The sequence below is a fragment of the Lactuca serriola genome, chromosome 5 (genome assembly GCF_051521515.1).
Source record: "Lactuca serriola cultivar US96UC23 chromosome 5, Lser_US96UC23_V15, whole genome shotgun sequence".
Classification (NCBI taxonomy): Eukaryota; Viridiplantae; Streptophyta; class Magnoliopsida; order Asterales; family Asteraceae; genus Lactuca; species Lactuca serriola.
The window spans coordinates 209,624,858-209,646,252 of record NC_136412.1 but is presented as its reverse complement, the minus strand read 5'-3'; the positions used below and the strand labels follow the sequence as shown (position 1 = coordinate 209,646,252).

Sequence of the window (21,395 nt, the reverse complement as noted above, 5' to 3'; positions counted from 1 at the left end):
GAATGAAACGTGAAACTTTTAATCAAACGATGAATGGTCCAAATTAGTTTTTAAAAATATGAACTGAATGTATATTTCCGTATACATGAACGAGGGACCTCTAGTGTAATGTACTCTTTAAAAAAAAAAAAAAAAAAAAAAAAAAAAAAGTAGATATTCCATAAAAACCGCTTGATCATTTTGGCATAATGCCTTTAATGCAACCAACCAATTAATTCTTCTACATCAAGTGGATGACACATGCTTTAAATACTCTTCTAAAACAAACGAGAGTATTCATTACTGAAAATGACTACAACCTACCCATGAATCACATGTAACACCAACCGAAGGTACATCATTTAACCTATTTACATGTGACAACTAAGATATGGAATATTATATAAAACATGCCAACCGCATTTGAAGTTCTTATTTTTCACTTTAGAACAAGATACTTTTTTGGTGAATAATGTCTAAAAAGACCATAAGCCGAAAGGGAAGAAACCATAGCCATCAAGAAAAATGCTACATATCCACAAAGTAGTGCCCCACCTATTTGATTACAAAATCGGTTGAACTTGTTGCATAGTTTCATCCAGAATAGATCATGTTCACCCCTGACTGCCAATAAGGAGGCCGTAAGGCATGCTGAGTTTGCTGCAAATAACATGTACACGACTGCCTATAGGGTTTAAACCACATAAACTTTTAGTACCTATAGAATATTAATGGGAAGGACCATACATGCATTATGGTTGGATGGCGTTGATACATCGATACTTTAATTAATCGGGTCTAACTATTTTTTAGTGTTGAAGTGTTTTAGTTCCTCAATTTTGTTGGTTAGTGTTGGTCCATTTATCAACTTCATTTTAATCATCCAACTAAACCATAGATTAATTAAATTAACCATTAACACCCCGCTCCCGAGTTCAACTTAAGCAGAGAAAAGAAAGGAAATGAGCGAAAATGAGAGGAAAGTAAGAGAGAGATCGATGCTCCCGACTTTCATTATAGGAAGGAAGTAGAAGGAAATGGAAGTATGACTTTCCCTCCTAACTTTCCTTCCGATTTGGAAGGATTTGAAAGGAAAGAATAAAATGTTTAACTTTCCTTCTATTTCTTTCCAACTCGGAAGAACAAAAGACAAATTTCAAAAGAAAGAATAAAGCTTGTTTTCTTGTTATTAATTAGAAGACTGATTAGAAGATAAGTAGGAATACCTGGTCGAATAAGAAAGAGATCCAGGCAAGATGCTTGTAGGAACCATTCATATCTGGTTTCATATGAGAGGAGAGTAGACCTCTGATTATTAGTTGAACCAGATTATAACCTGCAACGGCTACGTCCATGAACACCAACACACTGCACAAAACCATGACATTATTAATTACCAAACTTACTGATGTATGTGATAAAACAACCAGCCGGCAACACAGAATCCAACAATTTTAGGGTTACAATTATGTAAACAAAAAACGTATTGTTGTTTATGTAGTACATATTATATGCACACAAGCTAAACTCTAATTGTACATAATGGACTTGAAACGGGGTTTGAAACTACACTCGTGTTCATGAATCATCGACATCAAGCCTGTTAGACATAACGCAATTTACTGGATGGCACTCAAGTGTGAAATTTGAACTGATTGATAAGCTTGAGCGCATCCGTACCAGTTCATATTCAACATAGAGAGAGAGAGAGAGAGAGAGAGAGAGAGAGAGCTTACTAGAGAGCATTCATGTCTCTGAAAGTAGCAGTTCGTGAGTATTCGGGGAAGATAAGGCTGGTTTGGGTATCAAATCTAACCAAGCAAGCAGTTGTGAGTAAGAGCAAGGTTGCACATGCTCTTAGAAGTGCCTCCATTCTCGTAATATCCATCTCTCTCTCTCTCTCTCTCTCTCTCTCTCTCTCTCTCTCTCTCTCTCTCTCTCTCTCTCTTTCCTCTCTCTCTATATATATATAGATCTCGCTATCTCTCTAGATCTGTCTCTCTCTATATATATCCGGTATAATGGAAATGGGAGAGCCTCGAAACAACCATTTTATATCTAAATATTACCCTTTAGTTTTGATTTCATATCATAGTGAAACAAAGTGATTTTCATCTATTTATTTGTTTTGTACAATAATTACTATAAACCTTAAAATATTAAGATTTATATTACATGATTTCGACTTGATCTCACATTACAAAGGGAACTTTTTGCTCATACATTTTCAATCTTTTACATGCATGTAAAGTCATTACTCTATTTTTTTTTTCAAAGAAGTCATTTATATTTATAAAAAAATTCAGGAAAATCTTTAATATTTATAAAAGAAATTCAAATAATCATCATTTTTAAAAGCCATTTTTTTGGTGTTTCAGTTGCATAACTTGCATTGATCACGATAACGAGTCATGGGTCGAAATTTAGTCCACTTGTATTTTAGTTGTAACTTTCAAGAATCAAGATTAGTATATAGATTCGTTAGATACACTGATATTTATGAAACCAATTAACACCGTGAAACCAACATAAATCTTGAAACCAATCTAAGGCTAAACCTAATTAACATATTCATATTAATTATCTACATTCCATCATAATTTAACATCATCTATATATAATTAAACTTTGTCCCTTTAATGACAGCTTCTATCGCGTGACATCCAGCAAGTCTATATTTTTCGTCACAGGTACCCTGCTCCATATAAGCTGTTGGACAAACCTACGCGCAACAACATTACGTAGAGTAGCTCCATGAACGCTAAGATTATAATGAATGCTTCCATAATCCTCATTCCTCAAAATCTACTCCATGTATCCTCCTACGTTCATCTCATTGCATGTCAAATTGTATTTTTAAATTTCAATTACCCAATTCTACAATCGTATAGAATTACCAAAAAGCAAGAATAGAAATGGCCGATACAATTAGTGACGACGATCCAGCAACTGCAAGGTTTCCATTCCTCCATGCCCGATGGTGGTTTCCCCTTGGGAATTTCTAGGCTATTCAAGAACAAAATCTACGATGGAAAATGCAACCCTTTTAAATTTCTATAGAAAGGAAATTGTAAATTTTGTAAATAGTGAATCAAATTTATGAAAATATAAGGAATTAAAGTTGTGACATTGGAAAACGATAGAAATTGTATCTGATATTAGAATTTGTTCTAAATGTCAAATTGAATGAGAACAATGCTTGAACATGTTCCAATATGCCTTACGCGGCTATGATGAAATGAAACAAGTGTTTAGGCCAGAAATAATTAAAAACACAAGTACATTGCTATTATGTGATAAAGTTGGACAAAAGGAGGGCATAAGCATTTGATGGCATAAAGAATGAAACAGGCTTTGTGAGTTGCTCATGGACCATATAAATTGTTATGGGAACAATTGGTGTAAGATGCTAATTGGAAACAATTGGTGTAAGATGCTAAATGACATATTCTACGTCAAACTATTTGAAGAATTTTGTTTTGGTATGTTATAGTATGGTTAGAACGGAAATGATAGAAATAAATAAATGTTTATATATGAAATGGAAAATACAATGCATGTTGTTTATTTCCTCAAATTAAGGGAAAAGGCAAAAGATGTGAAATGCATATGGGTTTGTCGTGCTGTGTTGACGGGCGATTACAAATTTGCTTTTCTGACCTTTTGTCAATATGTGTCTCGCAACAGTATGTCACGAACACTACCAACCTTAGGGACCCAAAGTCCCCCTCTAAATGTCTTAAGTCCCAAACTATCCTCTACCAAATGAACCTGATGCTTCACCGTCACCTCATCCTTCACAATGTCTTCTTTCAAACCCTCGGTTTGAGTAGTCTAAATCTTCACAAATATACCAAGAACCACTACCAATCCCAAAAACTTTAGATGATATGACATCCTAGGCCCCTTAAGACTCATAACATTAGCTACCATATTTGCTTTCTCATAGTGGTAACTAATCTCTATCATAATCGACAAGCAACTTAACTCCACGTCGTTACCTCATATTTAACTCCTTTTGATTTTGGATGTGTTGCAAGCTATTGTGATCAGTGTATAGTGTGTACTTCATCCATACAGATAACGACACCATAACGTGAGTGCAAACACAATTACAACTACCTCAAATTCATGTGCCGATTAATTCACTTCTGAATGTTTCACCTATTGAGATACGTAAGAAATCATCTTCCCTCTCTGCATCAACACACACCCTAAACTATAATATGATGCATCATTATATTCCAAAAAATCCTTATTTCCTTTATGTAGGGATAGGATAGGTGTATCACACAAAAGGTTCTTTAAAATCTGGAATAATTGCTCGTGATCATCAGTATAGACAAAAGGCTTCGCCTTTCTCATCAACTTGGTCAATGGACCGGCAATCATTAAGAAATATTTGATAAATCTCCTACAGTATCCAACAAAATCCAAAAAACCCTAAATCTATAAAGGATTCTTCGGATTAGACCACATTTTATGGCCTTAATCTTGGTTGGATCCACCTTGGTACCATTAGCCCCAACAACATGTCCAAGAAATTGAACCTCCCTCAATCAAAATTCACAATCAAAGAACTTTTCTTATAGTTTCTCCCATCACGGGGTACCAAGGACTTCTCGAAAATGCCACCAATGGTCTTCGGCACTCGATGAAAACCCCAAGATGTCCTCAATGAAAAAATGATAGATTTTTCCAAGAATGGACGACATACCCTATTCACCAAATCCATAAATAGCGTTAGAGCATTCGTCAACCCGAATTACATCTCCAAAAAAAATCATAATGCCTATAATGTACTCTGAATGTGATCTTGTGAATACCCTTCTCATAAACCTACACAAGATTATAAGTATATCACAAATCAATCTTCAAAAAATGACTCGCACCCTGAAGATGGTCAAAAGGGTTATCGGTCCTTAGAAGTGGGTACTTATTCTTCGTTGTAATTACTAATTTAAATATTCATCACTTAATCTGTTTCTTAATTCTTCGCAGTAGTTACCATATGTTATTCTTCATTATTATTATTATTATTATTATTATTATTATTATTATTATTATTATTATTATTATTATTATTCATCACATTGTTCATCGCAATAATGAGTCTATTAGATCGCTAACCCCCAAGGAATAACATCATTCACTACTAACATTATCAGCTCGACCCAATTCACCAAGCAAGGCGCAACCTTTAACCTGTAACATTGCCTCGATTCGATGTGTTTACTACTCTGATGATGCATGTATAAGTATGATGCATTTTCATTCGAGAATGGTACTAACGGTATCTTTTGTAGCTAGATACTTCCCATTCAAAAGTGATGCTTGTACTGGCATCACTTTAGTCCTTGCACAAAATGGAACATGTATCGAAATGGTTTCGTAGAAAACCACTTGACTTCGGCTTAAGATCTTTCCTACAAGTCATCTATCAACCTATTAGGTAATCGCATAATTCGGATATGGTATACACATATTTAACGTTACTACCCTTGCCCTCTAAGTATGTTCCCCACGTATTAATTATTAAATCATTGTTATTTACATACAAAGAATATTCACTACCATTCATAATTATTATGCATAATACTTCACCACTTTAACAATTCACATTCCATCACTAGCATTCATTTCTCCTAATCATCATAGATAAAGTAATTCCAACAACTAGTATGAAATAATACATACCATATTAATCCAAAGTCTACCAAGTAGCATGAATTAAAGATCATATAACATACCACATCATCATAATATCATATAGCATGCATGGCATCCTAAAGACTCATACCACAAAAAGATAATATAGTTCTAACACATATAATCAACATAAGAATACACATATATCAGCTAGGATAATTTAGATCAGTCAATTCATTGTCAATATTTTTTAAGTTCTCGACAAGTACAATACTTGTAAAAATATTGAATCACCACAAATCTAAGCATAGTAAGAAATGAACAGAGGAGACCAAAAATTTAGAAAGCAAATTTAACATGCTAAACTGTCACACCCCGAAAACCGAAGGCGGAAACATTTTCGGGGTTGACTCCACGTTGAGTATCAAATCCAATGCACATAGTAAGTAAAGTAGAACAACCATTACATTACATATAGAAAAGTTTTACAATTGTTTCAAAAGTAAAGTGTACAGTTGTGATACATAGTATATATATATATATATATATATATATATATATATATATATATATATATATATATATATATAAACAAAATGAAACGGGTCTTCTGAGCACTCCGTCTTCGAGCAAAAGGATCTTCGGTACCTGTTTTAACGTTGACCTGAGAACACAAGCGGTTTGAAAATCAGCATAACGCCGGTGAGTTCATAAGCGGTTTTTGTTTATGAAATGTTCGTGTTTCCTTTCTGTTTCTGAAAATGTTACGCACACGAAGAAAATCCCATATTTTCCTAAAATAGTTGATTGTTGTTTCATAATATGTAAAGTAAAGTTGTACACTGAAAACATGTTTACCCTTGTGAAAAATGTACATTTAGGTTATCTGTTTTGTTTTACTATTCTGGTTATGTACCAATGGATCCCCAGGAAAGTCTCATACTTTCCTGATTGTATGTTACCATTTGTCAAAGATGAAAGGTTATACAGTTTGTTTCACTTATCTAGTTATGTAAATGTTCCCCAGGAAAGCCCCATGCTTTCCTGAATGTTGGTTACCGTTTGTAAAAGATGTAAACGATGTATTCTGGTTAAATCTGGTTCTGTACGAGGTTTCCCAGGAAAGTCCCATACTTTCCTGAATGTGGGTTATCAATGTAAAAGATGTAAAAGATGTATACTGAAACCTGGTTATCTTGTGAAGTGTATAAAGTTGTTCATTATTACTATAAGTAGATCTCTGTTATCCTAATTGCGAGTTCCATAACCATACGATAGACTAAACCTGTGGCAATAAGTAGTCCACATCCTTATGACTTTCGTCACCCTTGAACCATTTCGGTTCAGCTGTAGCTAGCAGCCAGGTGTGGGGTAGTCAGCCCCGTATAGATCTATACACTCAAGTCACGCTCTCTAAATCCCAGAGATTCTGGTTACGGGTGTAGTCCTCCACTCGCGTATCTCTATGGAGTGTTCGCCGAGGACGTGTCTCCAATCATACAGGAATAACAAATTTACTAGTAATAATATGATAATCCTCCACTCGCGTATCTCTGTGGAGTGTTACCGAGGATAAGACAGTGTACAAGTTATATTGTTCATGTGTTCTAGTGTCATGCTTTTAACTGATAAAATGTGGAAAAACCATTTGTGAAATATATAAAACATAACAGTTTATAAATCCATTTCACAAATACATGTTTACGTGATCTACATGTTCGAATGGTTATCAGTTGTATCAATCAGTATTAAAAGCATATAAAATGTGGAATACACACACGAAAACAAGTTTATGAGTACAAGAAACCCTTGTACTTTGCTTGTGTTCCCCCCTGAAAACAGTGAAAAACAGTGAAAAAGGGTAGGGGTATGAACTCACCAGACTCGGAAATGCGACGGTTTCGGACACTAGACGTTGGTTCAGGGCTTGATTACTCACGATGTCCCTATGTAAAATGTAATAATGTCCATATATATCCAATTAGAATTACAATCACTAATTATATGGAACATTACACTCTAACGAGGTTAAACACCTCAAAATGAGCGTTTGGAGTGACCCGGGTGACATCTTCTGACGTATAATGGCACTAGGGACTTGGGATTTGGGTTTACTCCCCAAGATTAAACATATTAGGGAGTTTACGGCCATATATCACATACACACATGAGTTCACGACCGTGAACTCATGTTTGGGAAATTTTGGGTGCTAAAATGGCTTAAATGGACAAGGGAATGTTGGAATGAACTTCTAAAATGCCTTGGATTAATTTGTTTTGGATTTATACCATTTAAAAGGGAGTTCACGGCTGTAAACTTGGAGTTTACAGCCGTAAACTCTCCTATGGTCAAGAGAAATTGATTTAAGGCACTTAGAGCAATCACATGTGATTCTAGTTAATTTTCCAAGCCTTAGGATGGTTTAAAGGCATCAAATATCACATAATTTGGAGTTTACGGCCTTGGAGTATGTTCTATGGCCGTAAACTCTTATATGTGGTGTTTTGATGTGTTTAAGGTCTCCAAACTATTTTTCTGATGGTTCTATGATTTATTCCAAGGCTATTGGTTAAATTTCAAGGCATTCTAACATGTATAAAGGTGTTTACTCCCCATGTTTGAGGAGTTTACGGCCCAAGCACATGCCTTGGCTGTAAACTCTCTTTTGTCCCTCAAAGTTCAAGATTTAAGTGTTTCAAGTCCCGATTTGTAAGCCTCAAAGTCGTATCTAAGTCCCAACAATGATTTGGAAGGGTTAATTGGCTTAAAAACCCCATTTTTAAGTGTTTACGGCCCAAGCTTGATCCTTGGCCGTAAACACATGTTCCAGGTCCTAAATCTCAAATTAAACATCAATTTGAAGGCTAAAGAGGTTAGATAACAAGTTAGGGATGTTACCTCTTTGATTTGGAGCCTTAAATCTTTGTTTTTGGACCTTTGATTATGGATGAGGAGAGAGGTTGGAGAGTGATTAAGGAAAGATGGCCAAAAGCTTCAAATGGAAGCTTTGAGTCCTTTATATAGTGTTTGTGAATTGGACACGGCGGAATTCTACCCAATACCGGCGTTAGGCGGGGCTTTTGGTCGCACCCGACCAAGTTGCCGTAACCCGATATGGCCGATTCTAGAATTATTCCGATAACTATTATGGGGTGTTAGAATGATTTCTAATGGCATTAAGACACGCATTAAGTCATTTTAGGTCGATATATGATAACGACTTAATTTAACGACGAAATCGGAAACGGATTTGGAAACGGCGTTTGGTTGATCGAATTGGATTACAATTTGAGTTACAAGAAGTGATATGAAATTTCGGGTTGTTACATTATCCCCCCGTTAGAGGGAATTTCGTCCCGAAATTTAAGACAAGATACAAGACAAAATACAAATCGTGGATCTAGAAAGAGTTGCGGATACTTCTGTTTCATCGAGTCTTCCCGTTCCCAAGTGAACTCCGGTCTCCGCTTGGCATTCCAGCGAACCTTCACTAACGGGATGCGACTTTGTTTTGTACATTTGACTTCTTGATCCATGATTTCTATCGGTTCCTCCACGAAGTTGAGGTTTTCATTGATCTCGATCTCGTCTAAAGGAATCACTAGGGTTTCATCGGATAGGCACTTCTTGAGATTTGAAACATGAAATACGGGATGGATGTTACTGAGTTTGCGAGGTAAACGAAGCTTATAGGCTACCGGACCGACCCTGGCGAGGATCTCGAAAGGTCCAATGTACCTCGGATTAATTTTCCCACGCTTACCAAAGCGTACAGTGCCTTTCCAGGGCGAGACCTTCAACAGGACATGGTCTCCAACTTGGAATTCCAGTGGTTTCCGACGATTATCAGCGTAACTCTTCTGGCGATTACGTGAAGCTTTCAGTCGTTCTTGGATTTGGATGATCTTCTCGGTGGTTTCACGGATGATTTCAGGACCAGTGAGAGCACTGTCCGGGACTCGACTCTTGGCTAACTATGTATCCCCCACCTCGGCCCAGCATAGAGGGGATCTGCACTTGCGACCGTATAGGGCTTCAAACGGGGCATCCCTAATGCTGGTGTGGTAACTGTTGTTGTATGAGAATTCGATCAAAGGTAAATGTGTGTCCCACGACTTTCCAAAGTCAATGACACATGCCCTAAGCATGTCCTCCAGGGTTTGGATTGTTCTCTCACTTTGTCCATCGGTCTGAGGATGATACGCCGTGCTCATATCTAGCTTGGTTCCAAGAGCTTTCTAGAGAGACTGCCAGAATCTGGAGGTAAACCTGCTATCTCAATCAGAGATAATGGATGCAGGTACACCGTGCAGTCGAACTACCTCTTGGATGTAAATTCGCGCGAGTCTTTCCATCTTGAACGATTCTTTGATCGGAATGAAGTGAGCGGACTTTGTTAAACGATCGACAATTACCCAAATGGTATCATACCCACTCGGACACCTGGGTAGTTTGGTGATGAAATCCATGGTAATCATCTACCATTTCCATTCGGGTATCTCGGGTTGCTGGAGCAGACCCGAGGGTTTCTGGTGCTCAACTTTTACTTTGGCGCAAGTCAGACACTTGCCCACGAACGTAGCTATCTCAGCCTTCATGTTTGGCCACCAGTATTGTTTCTTGAGATCCAAGTACATCTTGTCAGAGCCCGGGTGAACAGAGTAATTGGTTCTGTGCGCTTCTTCCATAACTATCGCTCTGAATCCTCTGGACTTGGGAATCCAGATCCGATCCATGAAACAGTGGACTCCGTCACCTCTGATCTCAAGTTTCTTTTCCATTCCTCTCAAGGCTTCGGTCGACACGTTTTCGGGTTTGAGGGCTTCTAATTGGGCTTCTCGGATTTGCATGGGTAGGTTGGAATGGATAGTCATCGTCTGGTTCTTCACCTTGCGGCCTGCACTCTCCTTTCGGCTAAGGGCATCTGCTACCACATTGGCCTTGCCGGGATGGTAACGGATTTCACACTCATAATCACTGAGTAGTTCTACCCATCGCCGTTGTCTCATGTTCAAGTCCTTCTGGTCAAATATGTGTTGCAAGCTCTTGTGATCAGTGAAAATCGTGCATTTGGTTCCGTAGAGGTAATGTCTCCAAATTTTCAACGCAAAGACTACGGCTCCTAGCTCCAAGTCGTGTGTGGTATAGTTGACTTCATGTGCTTTCAACTGTCTAGAAGCATAAGCAATCACCTTTCCTCTTTGCATAAGCACACATCCTAAGCCTTGATTAGACGCATCACAGTAGACAACGAAGTCCTCTGTCCCTTCGGGTAGGGACAGAACAGGCGCGCTGCACAAGGATTTCTTCAGCGTCTGGAATGCAGTTTCTTGTTTATCACCCCAACAAAAAGGGACACCTTTCTGTGTTAGAGTGGTTAGAGGTTTGGCGATTCTGGAAAAGTTCTGGATGAATCTTCGATAATAGCCAGCGAGACCCAAGAATTGCCGGATTTCTGTGGGTGTCTTCGGTGCTGACCAATTCTCTATCGCCTTTATCTTGGAAGGATCTACATGGATGCCCTCCTCGCTTACCACGTGACCGAGGAAAGTTACCTTCCGAATCCAGAACTCGCATTTGGAAAATTTTGCGTACAACTTCTCGGATCGAAGGGTTTCCAACACTAGTCTCAAGTGTTGTTTGTGATCTTCTTCGCTTCTGGATTAGACAAGTATGTCATCAATGAACACAATGACAAACTTATCCAGATAAGGACGACACACCCGGTTCATCATGTCCATGAACACCGCTGGTGCGTTGGTTAGACCAAAGGGCATCACTACGAACTCGTAGTGTCCATATTGAGTCCTGAAAGTTGTTTTGGAAACATCACTCTCATGAACTCGTAGCTAATGATACCCTGATCGAAGGTCTATCTTGGAGAAGTAACTGGCTCCCTGAAGTTGATCGAAGAGGTCATCTATTCGCGGAAGAGGATATCAGTTTTTGACAATCAACTTGTTCAGCTCGCGATAATCGATACACATTCGAAAGGATCCATCTTTCTTCTTGACAAACAGTACCGGAGCTCCCCAGGGTGAGGAACTCGGTCTAATGAATCCTTTACTGAGAAACTCGTTGAGTTGACTGGATAACTCCTGCATTTCTGCTGGATCTAAGCGATACGGAGACTTCGCTACGTGAGTAGCTCCAGGAATTAGCTCAATACGGAACTCGACCTGACGCTCGGGAGGAATTCCTGGAAGCTCTTCGGGAAACACATCAGGAAAGTTACAGACTTCGGGGATGCTCGTGAGGTCTTTAACTTCCTGTTTCTCGTTGATTACATGGGCCAAGAATGCAATGCACTCCTTTCGTAGGAGCTTCTGAGCTTTGATGCAGGAAATGATACGAAGATTGGAACTGAGTTTATCGCCATAGATTACGAGAGTTTGACCCGAAGGAAGGTTGAGATGGATGGCTTTTTCGAAACAAAGGATATCCGCATGATTGGGACTCAACCAATCCATGCCAATGATGACATCAAAGCTCTTTATGGATACCGGCATAAGATCGATAGAAAACGAATGGTCTTTCAGGGTAAGGGTACAACCTACGAACTCTTCGCTCGCGTTTTCTTTCTCACCGTTCGCCATCTCGAATGTAAACGTTTCGGTTAAATGTTGGGAATTATGTTTTAGGTTATGTTTGAATGCATGACTAATAAAACTCCTCTCAGCACCCGAATCGAAAAGAATATTAGCATATGAGTTGTCGAGAAGGAACGTACCCGAGACAACAGTGGGATTGGCGACCGCTTCCTCCCGTCCCATGGCGAGGACCCTTCCGGTGTTGTTAGCTATAGACTTTTTGGGGCAGTTCCTTTTAAAGTGCCCAGCTTCACCACAGTTGTAACAGGCTTGACCGACGCCTGTTCCAGAAGATTGATTGGCCGATTGAGCTGGAGCCTTGCAAAATCGGACCGTGTGCCCTTTCTTACCACAATTGGTACAGGATAGTTCTCGGCAGGGGCCAGGGTTGTGGTGGTACTTGCACTTGTCACATAGGGGAAGATTACCAGCATACCGGCTGGTAGGAGTTGGAGCTGTGGATCCCGCGACAGAAGCAGCAGCAACGGGGGTAGTAGCAGCATGGACTGCTACTGTTTGCTGTCTTTTGGAGGATCCTTAGGAGGATTGACCCTCTTCTTCTTCCAAAATTTTCTTTTCTCACCACTGCTTTTAGTCGACTCAGGAGCGGTGGTGGTTTCCTCGACATCTTCACTGTGGTCAATTAGGGTTTGGGCTAAAGTCTTAGCACTATCATATGTATCTGGGCGAGCAGCTAAGACATGACCTTTTGTTGGATGGGTTAGCCCCCAAATAAACCTCTCAATCTTTTTACTTTCGGGAGTGACCAAACCAGGGCAAAGGAGTGCGAGATCATCAAATCGGGAAGTGTATGCAGCAATGTCGGAACCTTTCATCTTCAGGTTCCAGAGCTCATGCTCTAGCTTCTGCATTTCACCACGGGGACAGTATTCGGCAAGGAGGAGTTCTTTCATGGTATCCCAGCCCATGGCATTGGCTCGGGTAGGGTCAAGGATTTGACTCGTTCATTCCACCAAGTCAAGGCTTTATCACTGAAGGTACAGGCTGCAAATTTGACCTTATCGGACTCAGCACAAGCACATATTTCGAAGATGGATTCGATTTTCTCGAACACCTCCAGTTCCATCAAAGGATGTTGGTTTTGAATTCATGAAATCCTTATAGGAACCCTCCTTTCGGTGTCCCTGATTGTTTTCTTGATCTTGAGTACCACCTCCCGAACCACCAAAACTACCGGTGTTCAATTGAGACATAGCAGCTGCCACCGCGGCGGTAACAGCTGCCTGAAATACCACGGGGTCAATTTCAGGAGGAGGTGGTGGCGGAGGGTTGTTGGTCTTTGAGTTGGGTCTCTTTCTGGGAGGCATCTTGATCTAATAAGATCAAGAATAAGAGGATGATAAGTCCTCTGAATTGAATCGAGAGATATGACAGATATATATTCCGAATAAGCGATAAGACAGGAAAAGTTATTAAAGCAGGTAAACTATCGCTAACAGAATGATCGAGGATCTATACGTGAACGAGGATTTCTACAAAGGATTGGTTCGAGAAATACTCCCATAGTATTTCATGATTCGCTACGACACTGGCTCGATGTTTGTGGTATTAGGGTAAGTTTTAGGCATGCCGCATACCACAGTCACCCCCAAGCACATGTTGGCCGTGTCTCGAATGAATATAGTTGGCCAGGCTATATTGATCCTAGACACGACTACATAACTGCCCAGGTTTAACCGCAGCATACAACACCCATTTACTTATGTTTTGTTCTACTTGTAGTCACGGATCTCGACGGTTCGGTATACTTGTATACTTCTGAAAATACTTATAGTTTGAAGATACTTTTATTTCAGAGCACTTAGGCCCTTTAGTGTTTATAGTTTTATACCATGTAAGGTTTGGTTTACTTTATTCACTATAAACAAGGACTCTGATACCAATCTGTCACACCCCGAAAACCGAAGGCGGAAACATTTCCGGGGTTGACTCCACGTTGAGTATCAAATCCAATGCACATAGTAAGTAAAGTAGAAAAACCATTACATTACATATAGAAAAGTTTTACAATTGTTTCAAAAGTAAAGTGTACAGTTGTGATACATAGTATATATATATGAACAAAATGAAACGGGTCTTCTGAGCACTCCGTCTTCGAGCAAAAGGATCTTCGGTACCTGTTTTAACGTTGACCTGAGAACACAAGCGATTTGAAAATCAGCATAACGCTGGTGAGTTCATAAGTGGTTTTTGTTTATGAAATGTTCGTGTTTCCTTTCTGTTTCTGAAAATGTTACAAACACCAAGAAAATCCCATATTTTCTTAAAATAGTAGATTGTTGTTTCATAATATGTAAAGTAAATTTGTACACTGAAAACATGTTTACCCTTGTGAAAAATGTACATTTAGGTTATCTGTTTTGTTTTATTGTTCTAGTTATGTACCAATGGATCCCCAGGAAAGTCCCATACTTTCCTGATTGTATGTTACCATTTGTCAAAGATGAAAGGTTATACAGTTTGTTTCACTTATCTAGTTATGTAAATGTTCCCCAGGAAAGCCCCATGCTTTCCTGAATGTTGGTTACCGTTTGTAAAAGATGTAAACGATGTATTGTGGTTAAATCTGGTTCTGTACGAGGTTTCCCAGGAAAGTCCCATACTTTTCTGAATGTGGGTTATCAATGTAAAAGATGTAAAAGATGTATACTGAAACCTGGTTATCTTGTGAAGTGTATAAAGTTGTTCATTATTACTATAACTAAATCTCTGTTATCCTAATTGCGAGTTCCATAACCATACGATAGACTAAACCTGTGGCAATAAGTAGTCCACATACTTATGACTTTCATCACCCTTGAACCATTTCGGTTCAGCTGTAGCTAGCAGCCAGGTGTGGGGTAGTCAGCCCCGTATATATCTATACACTCAAGACACGCTCTCTAAATCCCAGAGATTCTGGTTACGGGTGTAGTCCTCCATTCGCGTATCTTTGTGGAGTGTTCGCCGAGGACGTGTCTCCAATCATACAGGAATAACAAATTTACTAGTAATAATATGATAATCCTCCACTCGCGTATCTCTGTGGAGTGTTACCGAGGACAAGACAGTGTACAAGTTATATTGTTCATGTGTTCTAATGTCATGCTTTTAACTGATAAAATGTGGAAAAATCATTTGTGAAATATATAAAACATAATAGTTTATAAATCCATTTCACAAATAAATGTTTACGTGATCTGCATGTTCGAATGGTTATCAGTTGTATCAATCAGTATTAAAAGCATATAAAATGTGGAATACACACACGAAAACAAGTTTTTGAGTACAAGAAACCCTTGTACTTTGCTTGTGTTCCCCCCTGAAAACAGTGAAAACAGTGAAAAAGGGTAGGGGTATGAACTCACCAGACTCGGAAATGCGACGGTTTCGGACACTAGACGTTGGTTCAGGGCTTGATTACTCACGATGTCCCTATGTAAAATGTAATAATGTCCATATATATCCAATTAGAATTACAATCACTAATTATATGGAACATTACACTCTAACGAGGTTAAACACCTCAAAATGAGCGTTTGGAGTGACCCGGGTGACATCTTCCGACGTATAATGGCACTAGGGACTTGGGATTTGGGTTTACTCCCCAAGATTAAACATATTAGGGAGTTTACGGCCATATATCACATACACACATGAGTTCACGGCCGTGAACTCATGTTTGGGAAATTTTGGGTGCTAAAATGGCTTAAATGGACAAGGGAATGTTGGAATGAACTTCTAAAATGCCTTGGATTAATTTGTTTTGGATTTATACCATTTAAAAGGGAGTTCACGGCTGTAAACTTGGAGTTTATGGCCGTAAACTCTCCTATGGTCAAGAGAAATTGATTTAAGGCACTTAGAGCAATCACATGTGATTCTAGTTAATTTTCCAAGCCTTAGGATGGTTTAAAGGCATCAAATGACACATAATTTGGAGTTTACGGCCTTGGAGTATGTTCTATGGCCGTAAACTCTTATATGTGGTGTTTTGATGTGTTTAAGGTCTCCAAACTATTTTTAGATGGTTCTATGAATTATTCCAAGGATATTGGTTAAATTTCAAGGCATTCTAACATGTATAAAGGTGTTTACTCCCCATGTTTGAGGAGTTTACGGCCCGAGCACATGCCTTGGCCGTAAACTCTCTTTTGTCCCTCAAAGTTCAAGATTTAAGTGTTTCAAGTCCCGATTTGTAAGCCTCAAAGTCGTATCTAAGTCCCAACAATGATTTGGAAGGGTTAATTGGCTTAAAAACCCCATTTTTAATTGTTTACAGCCCAAGCTTGATCCTTGGCCGTAAACACATGTTCCAGGTCCTAAATCTCAAATTAAACATCAATTTGAAGGCTAAAGAGGTTAGATAACAAGTTAGGGATGTTACCTCTTTGATTTGGAGCCTTAAATCTTTGTTTTTGGACCTTTGATTATGGATGAGGAGAGAGGTTGGAGAGTGATTAAGGAAAGATGGCAAAAAGCTTCAAATGGAAGCTTTGAGTCCTTTATATAGTGTTTGTGAATTGGACACGGCGGAATTATACCCAATACCGGCGTTAGGCGGGGCTTTTGGTCGCACCCGACCAAGTTGCCGTAACCCGATATGGCCGATTCTAGAATTATTCCGATAACTATTATGGGGTGTTAGAATGATTTCTAATGGCATTAAGACACGCATTAAGTCATTTTAGGTCGATATATGATAACGACTTAATTTAACGACGAAATCGGAAACGGATTTGGAAACGGCGTTTGGTTGATCGAATTGGATTACAATTTGAGTTACAAGAAGTGATATGAAATTTCGGGTTGTTACATAAACAGATGTACTAGATTTCGATTAAATACGAACATCAAAACGGAAAACAAGCAACAAAGTGTGAAATTCATTGTACCCGTTTTCCAGAAATATCATATAACGATAATTTGGGACCAAAGATAGGGTTTTCGAAGAAAAAGTATATACCACGACGTTGCGCATGGATGCCTACGATGTGGCATGGGTTTTATGAAATGCATGTTTATTATGGTTCCCATGAAGTGGCAAGAAGAGGGCTAGGTCGTGGCTATTGCTGCAGCCCAAGCCCGAGATTTTTTAGGCTTTCCCTCATATATAAACACCTTAACTCATGGATTAAGTTATCTCCTTTAGCCTCCATTTCTCCGTTTTGAAACCTTAGCCTCTCATCCATGGTTATGAGCTTGGTGGATTGTTTTTGAAGTAGTTCCTCTTGTATTGGTGAATCTTGTGAAGAAAGGAACTCTTTCTTTGTGCAAAAAAGCATAGAGCAAGACTTGATCCATCATCTCCTTAAGTTTCTAGACCTTTGGAGGTAAAAAGCTTGCACCTTGACCTTGTTCTTTTGAAATTCATGATCTTGACCTTGATGGTTGGTTTTTGGTCCTATTTTTGGACGCTCTTGGAGTTTGAGGAACTTCAGAGCTTAATATGGTCTCCTTATGATCATGTTTCCTTAAACTATACTAATCATTACCTTAATATATACAAAAACATAGTTTTTTTTTTTTTTTAATTTTAAGGAGTTATTTTAATCGAAAAATGATATTAAATACATCAAAATTCATAATTTTTTATTCTCTACAAATAGACATCCATATTGATATAGTTTTAAGATAAAATAAAATTTTTATTTCTTTTATAGTTTCAGCTCTTGTTATTCATAAGTGAATAAAAATGCATCAGATTTTTACTACAGTACATTTGTTATTCATTTGTGAATAAAAAGTGTGATTTTTAGAGTTTAAATATCATGATATATAAATATAACATATATAAACTTTTTACAGTTTACATCAACTCTCGTCACATGTTATAATCACATATGAATAAAACGTATACTAGTCTTCCTCACAAGTTATATTCATATATGAAAAACACATTTACCATAATTTTGTTACAGTTAATTTGTTGTTTATATATGAATAAGTAGTTCAAAATTTTAAAACACATCGTCTTTTATTAACATACTACTTATTCATATTCGAATAACAAATGAACTATAACAAAAATTTGATAAATTTGTTATTTGTCACACCCCCAAACCAGAACTACGGAAACGTCTGGGGGTGGATGGAGTGACTTCATGTATTGTATCATAACAGTTGAATATGAATGAAACATAGCAACACAAACATTCATACATTGAGATTACAAGTATTACATCATTTACAAGACTCTATTTGTTCAAAAGTTGAATACGAATAACTTAAAAGTAGAAAACATGAAACAGCAACGCCGGCCCTCAAGAAGGTTTGAACACCTATCTACTGGTTTCCTGAGAATACAAGTGATTTTGCAAAGTGTCAACAATTAAGTTGGTGAGTTCATAAGCATTTTTGTGCGAGAAGGATTTGTAACGTCTTCAAGAAAATGATTTTTGTATACTTCTAAAAAATCCGATACTTTCTTTAATATGAACTATAAATGTATGTATTTCCTTTGTATCTTTTCCTTGTAGAATGATAATGTATGTTTCCATAAAATCCAATATTTTCTTAATCATGAACTGTAGATGTATGTATTTCCTTTGTATATTTTCCTTGTCAAAATGATAATGTATGTTTCTAGAAAATCCAATATTTTCTTAAATGTGAAATGTAGTCTTAAACTCTAAGACAAAAAATGTATAAGTATGTTGTACTAAAAAATGGTATGTAGTTATATCCCTTTTTTTTATAAAACTAATGAAGTCCAAGCCACCCCGTAAACCAAGTAGTGTCGTTGATCCCTATGTGAGTTATTATAACCATACTTAATACGACTAGTGGCATGTACGATGTTCTTCAGGTGTCAGAGCTGGTAGACATTTGTCGCCCTAGACTTCTGGTCTAACTGTAGCGAACAGCTTAGGTGCGGGGTTGTCAATCCCGTATAGATCTATACACAACGGTCTCACTTTCCCTCCAGGAGACTCTGGTTATAATGTAGGACTTAAGGTGTACTTTAGGTAAAGTACGTGAAAAAAGTGTGTCTCACAAGAGCATCAACAGATTCACGGGAACTATGACTCCTGTTTTTTGTAAAATGAAATAATCATACATTTGAATAATTATATGGTTCTTTTGAAATGAAAATGTGGTTTGTGACTTCCAAACTATACCAATTATAGTTTGCTTTATATGTTTGTTGAGACTATTTATATACGTTATTATATAAATATGAAGTTGATATCTTGTCTAGTGTCAAAATATGAAATCAAAACATAATATTTTTGGGTTGTAACCTATTAAATTAGTAAGTGAATATAATGTAACCATTTTTGCTAGAAAAACTATCTTTTAGTAAAAGTTTCTAAAAAACATGTAGTTTTACAAATCATAAATTTGGTTATCATTTTATAACATATATTATGTTTGTTTTATTCGTTTTGCTATTCAAACATGTATTTATATATCACAAGTAGTTATACCAAAAACTAGTGTTAACCATGCCTTATGCAAACAATATCTTATCTTTAACATAAAGATGAAAACATGTAAATATTTTCGAGATAAACAATGTTTTACTTGTATCCCCCCCCCCCCAAAAAAAAACATGAAAAAGCTTGAAAATGTAGGGGTATGAACTCACCTTGAGTGGATTTTTATGGATAGTTTGAAGGGTTGAGATGAAGATTTCGAGCCTAGATCTTTGGATGAAGTAGATGAGCTTCTTTAGAGATGGTATGATCCTAAGGGTGTTTGACACATAATAACATGTGTAAATAATGTGAAACTAACATGAAAGTGTAACAAAGCACTAGATCAACAAGAAAAGCTTACCAAAAAATACTAAGAACCAACTTGGAGGTGATGATTTTTGGAAGAACTTGAACTTGCTCTTGAGAGGTGTTCGAAGAATGAAGATGAAAGAAGGTGAGGATGAAGAAATGGAGGCCTTATGGCTGAAGTTAAATGAGAAAAGATTGATAAGATGTTTGCTTTGTTACCTGGGGGATAATTGTATGATCAGCATGGGTATATGCTGGGTAAATTGAGGTAAAGGTGAAACATCAAATCTTAAGGTCAACACTTCATTTTCTCTTTATTACCACTGAAATCACCATGGAGAGCACCAAAGCATAAGTGATTTCGGCCTAGCCTTTGAATTCTAAACATGATTTCAGTCCTAGTGGTCTTGGTCTTCATGATTTCGGCCTAGGTGTGTTCTAGACTTGATTTCGGTCTTGGAATCATCCATCAAAGGGTGATTTCGGTTTTAGTATCATCTATTAAAGGGGTTTTCGGCCCTAGTGGTCTTCCACATTGATTTCGGTTTTGGTATCACCCTTTTAAAGGGTGATTTCGGTTTTAGGGTTTCTAGTCCAACAACTATAACACAATGTTTTAAATTCATGATTTTATGTTTCAACTATTTGGCTTTGCTTGACTTTTAAGTGTCTACTATGTCATACCCCCAAACCGAAATAGCGGAAACGTTCGAGGATGGAGGACGTCATGTATAGTATCACAACAAGTGCATCATAGTAATCAAAGTAAACACAACCATTACATTGAATATATATATATATATATATATATATATATATATATATATATATATATATAAGATATTTACATATGTTTGATACATAGTTTGTATACATCAAAAGTATAGCAAAATATAAAAGACGTGACTCTATACGCTCCGTCTTCTCAAAAGCTGCAGAAGTACTTGTCTACAGATTTCCTGAAAATACAAGCGATTTTGAAAGAGTATCAGCATTAAAGCTGGTGAGTTCATAAGCATGTTTTTGTAAGGAAAACCTGTTGGTGAATCTGTGAAATGTTTATATGTTTCCAATAAAATCCAATATTTTCTTAAATAAAAAGGTAGTCTTAAACCCTAAGACCAATTGTAGGTTCATTATTGAATTTTGTTTTTGTGTATGAAAGTACTTGTATGAAATCCCTGGCTACCACCAATAATGTAAGTAATGTGTTGTATGAAAATTCTGGTTAACACCAGTGTGTAAAGTATGTTCTGTTTGAAAACCCTGGATAGAATCAGTATGCATGGCATGTTCTGTATAAAAATCTTGGATAGCTCCAGTGTGTATAGTAGTTTTATTAATTAAAATAAAACCATGTATTTTATCCCCTGGAAATCCTCCAGTAATGTGTAGTAGTTCTATTAATTAAAATAAAACTAATGAAGAATGAATTCCCGTAAAGAA

The 21,395-nt window shown here is 37.5% G+C and overlaps 1 protein-coding gene across 1 annotated transcript; it reads right to left on the bottom strand.

Moving 5' to 3' along the window:
* Positions 1 to 241: 241 nt before the first annotated feature.
* Positions 242 to 1,955, bottom strand: LOC145053524 (CASP-like protein 2C1). Its single transcript, XM_079001575.1, has 3 exons — positions 1,716 to 1,955; positions 1,206 to 1,347; positions 242 to 664 (listed from the first exon to the last, which is right to left on the bottom strand). Exons 1-3 carry the CDS (start codon positions 1,865 to 1,867, stop codon positions 419 to 421), a joined length of 540 nt encoding a protein of 179 aa, XP_078857701.1. The 5' UTR covers positions 1,868 to 1,955; the 3' UTR covers positions 242 to 418.
* Between the last annotated feature and the right edge of the window lie 19,440 nt (positions 1,956 to 21,395).

Excerpts from the sequence above, each read along its gene's own strand:
- LOC145053524 (XM_079001575.1), bottom strand. The coding sequence starts at position 1,867 with ATGGATATTACGAGAATGGAGGCACTTCTAAGAGCATGTGCAACCTTG. Across the intron at positions 1,348-1,715 it reads AGAGACATGAATGCTCTCTA|TGTGTTGGTGTTCATGGACG; the intron begins GTAAGCTCTCTC and ends GGTTTTGTGCAG. Across the intron at positions 665-1,205 it reads TCTCTTTCTTATTCGACCAG|GCAGTCGTGTACATGTTATT; the intron begins GTATTCCTACTT and ends TAAACCCTATAG.